General features: G+C 40.3%; 1 protein-coding gene across 3 annotated transcripts in view; it reads left to right on the top strand.

Annotated features, from left to right (window-relative positions):
• Nucleotides 1–547: 547 nt before the first annotated feature.
• Nucleotides 548–11978, top strand: part of ola1 (Obg-like ATPase 1) — a 200616-nt gene continuing 189185 nt past the window's right edge. For 2 of the 3 annotated variants that reach the window (XM_041201409.1, XM_041201408.1), the window contains exons 1-2: nucleotides 548–662; nucleotides 1075–1178. In XM_041201409.1, coding sequence (XP_041057343.1) covers nucleotides 1078–1178 — 101 coding nt within the window. In that variant the 5' untranslated portion in view covers nucleotides 548–662; nucleotides 1075–1077. Of the gene's footprint in view, nucleotides 663–1074; nucleotides 1179–11978 lie in introns of those variants that run through there. The other variant, XM_041201410.1, reaches the window with a different exon arrangement.

Genomic DNA, 11978 nt, shown 5'->3' with positions numbered 1-11978 from the left:
GGTGTCATGGAGGGAATGGTCCCTTTGGAATGCTGAAATGGGAGGACAGGGGAAGATGTTTTTGGTGGTGGCATCACACTGGAGCTAGCGGAGGATGATCCCTTGAATAGGCTGGCGGAATGGAAGGTGAGGACAAGGGGAACCCTAGCATGGTTCTGGGTGGGAGGGGAAGGGGTGAGAGCAGAAGAGTGAGAAATTCTGGTGAATTTCTCTTGCAGACCCTCTAAAGCCTGCACATCCTTCCTAAGGTCTAGTGTCCAGAACTGTTGACAGTACTCCAGCTAAGGCCAAACCAGTGTTTTATGTAAGCTGTAGTGATCCAAAGAATTAACTGAAGATCAATGATGAGTTTTTGGTAGTTTATCCACTGTCCCATCAGTGTGAGTACTTTTTCCTATTTCCTCACTATAGCATCTATTTTTCTCTCCTCGCCCATTCTTACACTTTCTCACTAGTTTCCTCTTTTTTCACGAGCAAGTTACTTTCGCCTGCACTTTAATTGGCCTGATGTCAGCCAATGAGTGGGTTCTTCTTGCGCATGCTCCAGGTTCCTGGTACCCCTCCCCCTCTGGCTGCTCGGCGCGTGGAGCGTCAGGAATTGCTGTTTTTGGGCTGTATAATTATCTCACTTATCCTGTGTACAGGAATCGCGATTTTATCAGGTGAAGACCACACTGTGCTGCTTTTATGCCTTATCTACGCCCTAACATGGCTGTGTCACCTTGAAGGCGCTTGTTTTTATTAAAACTGCTGTTCGGGCCTTCTCTTTTGGCTATGGTGACTCAGGCCTGCGCTCCCACCCGCCTCCAGAAAGCTTCTGATCAGAAATAAGGATCAAAGCAGCAGCAGTGCGAGGGCTGAACGAACAGAGACGCTCTCTTAAAAAGGGCATGACTGAGCCCTACTAGTTGTCAGTTGTGATGTGGTTATAAATAGCGTAAGTGCTTCCTTTTGGAGGCTGCTCAGTTTGTACAAGTGGAAAGAAATTCGCATTTCTTAATTTACCAAGGGATTGTAGTGTCTAATCTTTAAGTATTTATAGTGTAGCTATTAATTTGATAGTTTGTGTTTCAGAACATGCCTCCAAAAAAGGGAGATTGTGAACCCAAGTTACCACCTATTATTGGACGATTTGGAACGTCGTTGAAGGTTGGCATTGTTGGATTGCCAAATGTAGGGTAAGTTATTAAACTTTGCATACCAGCTTGTGTGTTGCATTAATGTAAAAAAAACTAGAGACATATTTATGTTTGTGTTAAGCTACTAATATTTTGAGATCAGTACCTGCCTAATGTGATTAGAGCTGGTAGATCTGAATTACACTGCTGGCATTACACTGCTTTGGTTAAGCAAAGAGCAGCAGTTTGCACATTGGCTTGCATAATGATGGTTATCATTTAATGTGAACGAGATAGAAGAGGTCTTCTATTAAGATTAAAAAATATGTTTAGAAAGTTTCTAGATGACTTGAAAAATGTATTTATTCTCCAAAATCAAATTGTTGATGCTTAAATTTCTGAATTGGATTGCATATTTTGTAATTATAATTTGGTGTTGCCTATTTAAAATGGCTTATACTGGTAATCCAATACAGTAGAGTAATGTATGCTTAAGTGTTACTGACAGGTGGGGGATTAATTTAAACAGCCCTGATTTCTCCTCTCACTACCTGTCTGTAAGATGTTTTTGATTTTTGATTTCCCCCTTTTTAAGTGGTGTATTTTTCCCAACCTTTCAATTTTGGAGTTGTCCAATCCTCCATTAATAACCCTACAGCAAACTCGAGATAAGATAAAATAAGAGGGTTGATTTATTTTACACACACACAAACGTGGGAAAGGGGTTTTGCAACATCTGTCTCTTTTTTGCACTCAGACAATAAAAGAGGGATAAGAGAAAGAAAGGGGTGCAGGGCAAGACCACAACAAGAATAAGAATTATGGTTTCATGTGAGCCCAGAGTTGAGTCCAGTGGCATATTCATTCAGATGTTACCAGGCTGAACTTGCAGGGTGATCCGACTTTCCAGAAGCGAGGACTTCCATGTTGGAAGAAGGCACGTAGAAAGGAATAAGTTTTATAGACACCGATACAGGAGTTCCAACATTCCAGTAGTACACTGTGTAGATGAGGGCCAGGTAATTTACCTGGACAAAGCTCTTTCTGATGCTATCTGTTAGATGGTAAAGTGGTAAACTGACTGGGTTCAGCTCCACACTGCAATATTACAGGTTCTAGCAGTTTGGAGGAGGTCATAAGGCATACCTCCCACTTCTTCTCCCGGGTGTTGGACAAAGGATGTATTATCTCCGGTCTGGAATCGTGTGTTTTAATAGAGGAGTCAGGGTCCTTTTTGCACTAACAAACAAGCTGTCTCTTTTGGCCAGCTCTGCCTTAGAAATGTAGAAAGAAGTTAGTGCATTTCTTTTGTAATTTGATTTTTTTTGCAGTCAGGTATTTGCATCTCTTTTAAAGATAACAAAGTCCCTGCTGGTTTCTGAAGGCTAGAAATTCCTCTGATATGCATCATGGCTAGTCAGGGTAAAGCCTTTGTCCATTTAAAATTTTTTTGAAGTAACCAGGTTGACATGCCCTTCCTGTCTTCTGGTCCGGACATTAAGACTTTATTTATATATTTATAATTAAAGTAAAACTGCAAAATTAATGTTGCATTGTATAATGTTGCCATTCAATGCAGTTTATTAACCATTTATTGATCTTTGTACTATATTATTGCACATTATTCACTGGGATTGAAGGCAGAAAGAGGGAAATGTGTCTCTCTTCTATCTCTGAGTCAGTCATATTAATAGTGCAAATATGGCATAGTTAACAAAATTACTAAAGTTGGAAATGCTGTGTGTATTGCCTGTCATTCATTACTGTTATTATAACCCTGTAACCCCATGAATAAGAGAATGCTCTAACTTAGTCATAGAAATGTGATTTTTCTTTAAATATGAATTTCGAAATCAAAACAAAGGTTCTGAGGGAAAAAGACAAAAGGGAAACTTCATGGGCAGGTGGCATAGGAGGAGCAAGTGAGAGTGGATGGAAAGTTTTTGTTGTATTAGAATGGGAAAGGACATGTAAAGAGGTTTAGTGGATAATTTAAAGTGGTAGAGGTAGTGATACAAGTGGCAATGAATAGTCAAAAGGAGAATGGAGGTAAAAGGGTAGCAGATGATGAGGGGAATGGGAATGGAACTGTTGAACGTCACAATTAATCAGCAGTACCCAACTCTCACCTTCCCCAAATATAGGCTGCTGGAAAGAAGTGGAAGACGACAGCGGGAAGAACAAAAGAAGTTAAGGGCAGAGACAGATATTAGAAGAGAAGCTATTTTCTGCCTGACTTACGCAGTGCTACAATAGATCAACTACATTAGTAATATATATTCGAGGTGTAAAAATTGCCTAGAGTTTGTCCTGTCCATTCATAAGTCAAAAATAGCACTGAGCTGAGGCATCAGAAAATATCTTGTTTGGAATTATACAATAGTGTGAATCAGGGCCATCAGTTGAAAAGCGCATGTATTTTTTTGACTGGAAGCATACATAAAGAATTACTTGGTAGAAAACTTCTTTTTCGTAGAGGGTACCTGTAAACAGTCATTTGTTTACCAGTTATTTTAATAACTTGTTAATTTTCTTTCGTCACAAAATGTTCTGAGGCATTTCCTTGGAGGTGATTACTTATAAATCATTTATAACAGCATGTCTTGTAGAATTGAGGATATTTTTCTAAAAGAATTTATTCCAATGCCCATGGAAACTGATGGCTTGCATCTCTGCTTTCCCCCTCAGTAACTTGATGAATGTTATGCTGACTACTTGTGCAGGTCCTTGAGTGGTTACTTTTATGGCTTTGTTTGCTACGTTGTATGCTGATGGTAGGCCCAGGTTAGAGGCCTCCATCTTTACAGGGGCAATGTGCAGCAAGGCTCTTTCGTGGTCATATAGGTTATATTTTTCTATATTTTACCCTTTTCCCTTGTTTCGTTGTTAATCTTTCAGTGTTGCACTCAGTTTTTATTTTTATTTGTGTTTTGCTAATTTCAAGTAATGTAGATCTGAGAAATCAATTGGCTACTCAAATGCCACACTAATTTTTGGAAAATTATGTCAGGCAACTGGAGAGCTGACACAGACTAATTTTTAAAAAAAAACCTGCAAAAATGCTTATTGTGAAATGTCACAGTTTTGTTTTTGCCCCTGATGGAACCACTGCGAGGAAGCTCATAACACAGTCAGATTTTTGATGGCACTGTGTCTCCTGGAATGATGTCACTGGTTTCTGCACATGTGTGGACAGATGTGCGTGCTCAGACAGGTATTGACAGCCATCTTGCGTTGGCAGGAGACAGTGTTCTTTTCCTTGATAGGTGACTTCACTTTGGACTGACCTGGGTTCATGACCTGGTGCCATCTATTGAGTAATAAAAATGGTACTAGCAGAATACAGTAGCAAGTTTCCTGGGGCTGGGGGTACTTTGGATTGGTTACTGGGTGTACTTGTGTATTGACACCCCTGAAAGACAATGGTCCTCCTGGTGAGCTGTCCATACTTGAGTGACAAGGGAAGGGAAGGACAGTCTAGTGATTATGGTACTGAACTTGCAAAAAAGATGACAATCCAGATTTATCCTAATAAGTTGTGCAATTGAAGAGTTGTTAAATTTGCCAGCCCCAGAAAATGGCCAAGGAAGCTCGTTCAGAGAAGTAACCTCCCTTAACAAAAACAGAATTACCTGGAAAAACTCAGCAGGTCTGGCAGCATCGGCGGAGAAGAAAAGAGTTGACGTTTCGAGTCCTTATGATCCTTCGACAGAACTTGAGTTCGAGTCCAAGAAAGAGTTGAAATATAAGCCGGTTTAAGGTATATGTGGGGGGGGGGGTGGGGGGGGGGTGGTGGTGGTGGTGGTGGTGGTGGTGGTGGTGCGGAGAGAGAGAGAGGGAAGTGGAGGACTGACATCCACATGACTTCAAGCCCACACTATTTGACTAACTCTTAATCCCTCCATTGTAATTAGGGATAATCAATAAATACTGCCTTGCCAATTGTCCCCACAGCCCAAGAACGTGTTTTTAAACAGGAAGGAAAAATGCATGTTGGCCAATATGAGGGAAGGATATATCGTAAAATTGTATATGTTCTAAGTTGTATTAAACTTAGAGCATATTGGGGCAGATTATTTTGTACAGAATATACAGCCATCAAACACTTTTTGTTTTAGTAGTTCCTGGTGTGTGTACATGAACAGTTGAGGAACTCTAGTTATTTTAGTGACTAAGTTTAGCTGCGATGAGATGTTAGAAAGAACTAGCTAAAGATTATGTAAAACCCAGTGTAGTGCTTCACCTGATAAGCCTAGTTACTAAGTGCAACATTTGAGGCACTGAGTTTCATAGTCCCTAGTGTGATTTATGACCTGTGCTCTTAGCTGATCACTGCTAGGATGACAATTGGTTGGGGGGGGGATAATTTTTTTATTACAAGAATCAATTAGCAGAAAATTTGTCTTAATTCCACATGAAAGAAACCGTGCTTTTATGATTCTCCAGGAAAAAAGTTGATAAAGCTAAAGGCAAGTTTTAAGATTTAGGTGGCATCAAGATTCAGCTCTGAAAATAAAAATATTTATTTTTATCTATTCTTGGAATGTAGACTGACCTATATACAAGATTGAAATTGCATGAATTTCAGTAGTAACTGTGGTCACTCTTAAGTATCAGAGAGAATTTACAGCAAATGACTTTTACAGCATTAATGTTCCTTGGATTCCCGATTAAACAATATTTGTCTCTTAAGGTATGCTGATGGCTTTACTTCATTTTTTGATTATTTTTCATCTTGCATTGTCCAATAGTTTTTATTTTAGGCATTTGTGTTTTAAAAAAAGCTCTTCAGGTACATAAAGGTTGTCAACCCCTTTGTTAGAACATATCTTTTAACATGTTATTCACGCCCCCAATTCCTGCCACTTACTTCAAAACTTGTGGACACTTACAGAACTCGTACATGAAGAATGACACTTACATCACACTGTTAGTTGCAGTTGGCAACTTGATTGGCACTTGATAGTCTGAAAATTCATAAAGAAGCAAGGAATTACATCTAACAGATGGGGAGCACATCAACTAACAAGTGGCAAGTAGAAATTAAAACCACCAATCATCAAATTAAAAAAAAAGACAAAACAAAAGGGGATTGAACAGCCGTAGCGACCAATTTTAAAAGGCAACCAAATAAATGGCCCATAATATTATTGATCGTCAAATTCCTGGTCAATTGCTCAATTTTTAAATTTTTTCTATTGAAGATTGTAATATCTGTCTGATGGCAATGGCTCATGGTAATCTACTGACTACACTATTATGCATGTGGGACGAACAGACGGGTGCAATTGACCATTGAACAGATTTGGAAAGAAGTTAGAGGAAGCTGCTCAGGCATTAAATATGTTTCGTAATGTTACAGACAGGAGAGGGACAGCTCAAACTGCACTGATTTCTGTTTACCACCTGTCTGTAGGCAGAAAATGTTTTGAATTAGTTTTTAAAAGAATAGGCTGTGGCATGTTTTCCTAATCCGTCGTTTTTGTGATCCAATTTTAGTAATAGTCCACAGCAAACTGGAGTTAGGATTAACTCAGAAGGTTAGTTTATTTTACACATTCAAAACCCGGAAAAAGGAGTGGTTACCACTTCCAACTCCACAAATTCACATAATAAAAGGGGGATAGACAAAAGAAGTCCAAAGACCACAGAAAAATGAATATTAGTTCATGTGAGTTCCAGAGTCCAGAGAATGTTTCCTTCGTGGTGGGATTCTGTTCCAGTGTGTTTCTGGCTGGTGAAATGAATGATGCTGCTGTACGATAGGCTTTTCCGTGTTTAGACCACTTGCAAGCATTGTTCAGAGACTTTTGGAATCAAGTAGGCTTTGTGGAGTTGAAACTGCCTACCCAGCCTGGCTTCTGGGCGTTCTGTTCAGTGGATGTTAAAACTAGGCCTAGTTCTGTTGAAGGGTCATGAGGACTCGAAACGTCAATTCTTTTCTTCTCCACCGATGCTGCCAGACCTGCTGAGTTTTTCCAGGTAATTCTGTTTTGGATTTCCAGCATCCGCAGTTTTTTGTTTTTATCTCTTTGAGGATCTGGAGTTTGGGAAGCCATTGGCTTAGCAGACCCACCAACTTTGCTAGCAAGCGTTTGGCTTATCAAGTGCAAATAATATCCCTGTAGTTCCCTTTGAAATTCTCCTGAACAGTCCCAGGTGTCGTGTGAGACTGTTTGTGGCTGTCTAGGCATAATGAGGTGTGACATTCCAGAAACTGAGAAAAGAATTATTTTGTCCTTAACTCCTGGGGATAGCTCCCAGACAGAGAGCTAACCCTGTGATCAGGTGGCTTGCTGCCAACTTAATTTTCTTGTTCAGCTGAAAAAGGTTTTAAAAATAAATAGCAATAAGGATAAAGTTTTTAAATATAAAATGGTGGGTTTCTTTCCTTGTCATAGGAATACAACAGTAAAGTTCCTATAAAATTTGAAATATTTGTATTTTTTTTGTGTATTGGTTTCAGTAAAAATATTAAATTCATGGTCATGACTATTTGTGTCACAAAGATGTTTACACCAAATAGGAGATGATTCAACCCATCATGTCTGCAATGATTCTTTGCTAGAGCAATCCAATATTAGATTTCCACTGCTCTGTGCTTTCCCCGTAATCATGCATCTTCCTCTACTTCAATTATTTAAACAATTTTCCCTTGAAAGATCCAGTGGTACGTGCCACAACCATTCCTTATGGTGCAAAACATTAAATATGGCTCTGCGGTAGCACTTTTGTCTCAGAAACAGAAAGTTGGAAGTTTAAGTCCTGCCCTAGAGATTTGAGCACAAAATTCAGGCCAGCACTCCAATGCAGCACTGAAGGAGTTCTGCACTGTTGGCTGCCTTTCGGCTGGAACATTAAAGAGAAGCCTTATCTACTGTCATATGAACATAAAAGAATCCCATGGCATTGTTTTGAAGAGCTGGGGAGATCCCCTTGGTGTCTTGGCTAACATTTATCACTAAAATAAATTATATGGATCATCACATTGCTGTTTGTGGGATCATGCTGTGTACAAATTGGCTGCCATGTTCCTTTCATTACAATTGTGATTAAACTTAAAAAAATTCTGCTGCTGTAAAACTATTTGCGATGGCTGCAAAAGGCATGATATAAATGTAATTCAACGATCCACTATGTAAAAGAATTTCCCCAACCTATTTCCGCTCTCCCTTAATTTTAAATCAATGAGCCCTATCACTGACTACCCAACAACAGAAAATAGTTAAAAGCAAAACACGGAGGATGCTGGAAATCTGAAATAAAAACAGAAAATGCTGGTAGCACTCAGGTCTGCCAGCACCTGTGGAGAGAGAAACAGAGTTAATATTTCGACTCCATTTGGCTCTTCTTCAGAGTTAAAGAGAAAATAGGCTTTCCTTATTGATTCTTTGAAGACCCTTCACAATTTTACAAGGACCTCTGTTACATATATTCTTGGCTTCCTTGTTCCAATGGAAATAGACCCAGTACCTCAAGTCTCTTTTCTTAATTGTTTCTCAGCCCTGGTGAATCTACATTATGTTGTATAAAATTATCAAATCTTTATTCTTGTACTCTATCCCTGTTTATAAAACCTAGTTATATTGACTTTTTGAATGGTTTTAGCTAATAGCTTCAGGAAATCGTGCATTTAAGTCCCTGTTCATTTCTTTATTCTTTCCATTGAATGCATATTTTAATTGTTTTGCCTCTCTTCATTTTGCATGCTCAATCTTTTTAAAGCCTAGGATGCACACCAAGTGGTATTAGGTTGGAGGTGAGTGTGTAATAAATTAACACTGAGATTGATAGGGTGGGGGGAGGTGGTTTGTGGGGTTTAGTAGCATCAGAATATTACCGTGGTATTTGGTGTTTTCGGCCTGATTCAGGAGTGCTTGAGAGCCTAGTGTTTAGATTCATTGATAGAAGGTTTTAATAGGTCTACAAAACAAAGCAACAATTGAAGCTGGAAACTACTAAAAGGCAACAATAGTAAATGCAGAATGTTGCTGGCCACAACTGGCTTGGTGATCCAAAGGAGAACAGTTGGGGTACTGACCATGTTTAGCAAGGGGTCCACATATGGGAGTGGGAGCAAAGTTTGGTTGAAATGCACTCTGGCAAGTATGAGAACAAGCCTTTCCACTACCAACTTCAACTCATTTAGGATTCACCATTGGATCTTATCACTGCTGGCCCCCAACATCAACTTAGCAAGTTCAACTGATTTTAATTACTCCACCGTTGGTTGCTGTGTCTTCAGCTGCCTGGGCTGTAAGCTCTGGAGTTTACTTCCTAAACCTCTCCTTTTCTCTTTTTCCCCTCTTAAGACTCTTCTTTAAAACTTAGCTCTGATCGAGGTTTTGGTCATCTGCCTGGCGTGGCTCAGTGCCAGATGTTGTCTTATGCTCCTGTTGAAGCACCTTGATATTTTTATGTCATATAAATACAAGTTGTTGCTGCTGGAGATTTGCAGGCTTTCCTACTGATGGTTCTGAAATTCTGTTCGTTGAGTTGGGAGGGAGGTAGGGAATAGGGAAAGATTTACTAAAAAGTCTTCAGTCAGGAATTAATATGAAGGTACAAAGGCTGTGATCACTGGAGGTCGATGGTCATTAAGCTTGGAAATGTAGGGAATTGCAACAGAGGAGCAGGAAAGGCTGGCTGGGAGAGCAATTGTGGCCAAAAAAAATCAATCAGGTAGACCCACAGCCATTGTAACCTCAACTTCAGCGTAACAGTAGTTCAGGATCAATACAACGGGACTGTTACATAATGTTTGCTGCTTATTCCACTGATTTACTTTTGTAATGTGTTTATAATGCATTCTACATATGCAGTACTGTTGGAGTCTTGAGATCACTTAGGATTTTTTAAGCTATATAATAGATTTATCTTTAAATAGGCAAATGTTTGCCAGTTTTAGAATGTTAATAATTGGCTGATCAGCTGGGGTCCACAAAACTGAAGTACTGTAGCATTCCACTGGCAGTGGTGTAACTGCAGTGTGGCAAGTTTACATGAGCAATTTCCATTAAAAACATGTGTATAATGGATAGAATTGGCAGGAAATGCAGAGTTTTGAGAATTTTCATATGGTACACACGGATTTGTTTAAAATATTTTTCTTTTGAGTATCCACATACTTTTGGAGTATGGTGATTGGTTATACGGTATTAGAGTTAGCTTTGGGTAAAATTGAGTAATTTGCAAGTTATTTTTTACTCAAATCTCGAGCACATATCATGTGCAAAGTACTCGCTCACTTATTGAATAAGTAAAAGTTGCTTCTTAAGTACATTTTTTTAGCACTTTTTCTTGCTTAAAACCAATAATGCATGTTAAATCTGAATGAAGAGGCAAGGAATGGGGAGCCTTTGTAATGCACTTGTATGACAAGTCCACTGTGGTGGTATTCACAGTAGTTATGAAAGTATACAATATTCATGCAGGATGATGAAAAATGTTAGATTGCAAAGTTATCTTGTTATGTGGTGTGCTGATTTGTTTTGACACAATACTTACATGCTTGTTTTTGCCTTGGCATTACTATCAGACTGGCAACCAAGTCTTACTCTAGAACAAAAACAGAATTACCTGGAAAAACTCAGCAGGTCTGGCAGCATCGGCGGAGAAGAAAAGAGTTGACGTTTCGAGTCCTCATGACCCTTCGACAGAACTTGAGTTCGAGTCCAAGAAAGAGTTGAAATATAAGCTGGTTTAAGGTGTGTGTGGGGGGGCGGAGAGAGAGAGAGAGGTGGAGGGGGGGTGTGGTTGTAGGGACAAACAAGCAGTGATAGAAGCAGATCATCAAAAGATGTCAACAACAATAGTACAAAAGAACAGATAGGTGTTAAAGTTAAAGTTGGTGATATTATCTAAACAAATGTGCTAATTAAGAATGGATGGGAGGGCACTCAAGGTATAGCTCTAGTGGGGATGTTTTTTTAAAAAAATAATGGAAATAGGTGGGAAAAGGAAAATCTTTATAATTTATTGGAAAAAAAAGGAAGGGGGAAACAGAAAGGGGGTGGGGATGGGGGAGGGAGCTCACGACCTAAAGTTGTTGAATTCAATATTCAGTCCGGAAGGCTGTAAAGTGCCTAGTCGGAAGATGAGGTGTTGTTCCTCCAGTTTGCGTTGGGCTTCACTGGAACAATGCAGCAAGCCAAGGACAGACATGTGGGCAAGAGAGCAGGGTGGAGTGTTAAAATGGCAAGCGACAGGGAGGTTTGGGTCATTCTTGCGGACAGACCGCAGGTGTTCTGCAAAGCGATCGCCCAGTTTACGTTTGATCTCTCCAATGTAGAGGAGACCACATTGGGAGCAACGAATGCAGTAGACGAAGTTGGGGGAAATGCAAGTGAAATGCTGCTTCACTTGAAAGGAGTGTTTGGGTCCTTGGACGGTGAGGAGAGAGGAAGTGAAGGGGCAGGTGTTGCATCTTTTGCGTGGGCATGGGGTGGTGCCATAGGAGGGGGTTGAGGAGTAGGGGGTGATGGAGGAGTGGACCAGGGTGTCCCGGAGGGAGCGATCCCTACGGAATGCCGATAGGGGGGGTGAAGGGAAGATGTGTTTGGTGGTGGCATCATGCTGGAGTTGGTGGAAATGGCGGAGGATGATCCTTTGAATGCGGGGGCTGGTGGGGTGATAAGTGAGGACAACGGCACCCTATCATGTTTCTGGGAGGGAGGAGAAGGTGTGATGGCGGATGCGCGGGAGATGGGCCGGACACGGTTGAGGGCCGTGTCAACGACCGTGGGGGGAAAACCTCGGTTAAGGAAGAAGGAGGTCATGTCAGAGGAACTGTTTTTGAAGGTAGCATCATCGGAACAGATGCGACGGAGGCGAAGGAACTTAGAGAATGGGATGGAGTCC

This window comes from Carcharodon carcharias, chromosome 12 (assembly GCF_017639515.1).
Source record: "Carcharodon carcharias isolate sCarCar2 chromosome 12, sCarCar2.pri, whole genome shotgun sequence".
Classification (NCBI taxonomy): domain Eukaryota; kingdom Metazoa; phylum Chordata; class Chondrichthyes; order Lamniformes; family Lamnidae; genus Carcharodon; species Carcharodon carcharias.
This window is presented reverse-complemented; position numbering and strand designations above follow the sequence as displayed.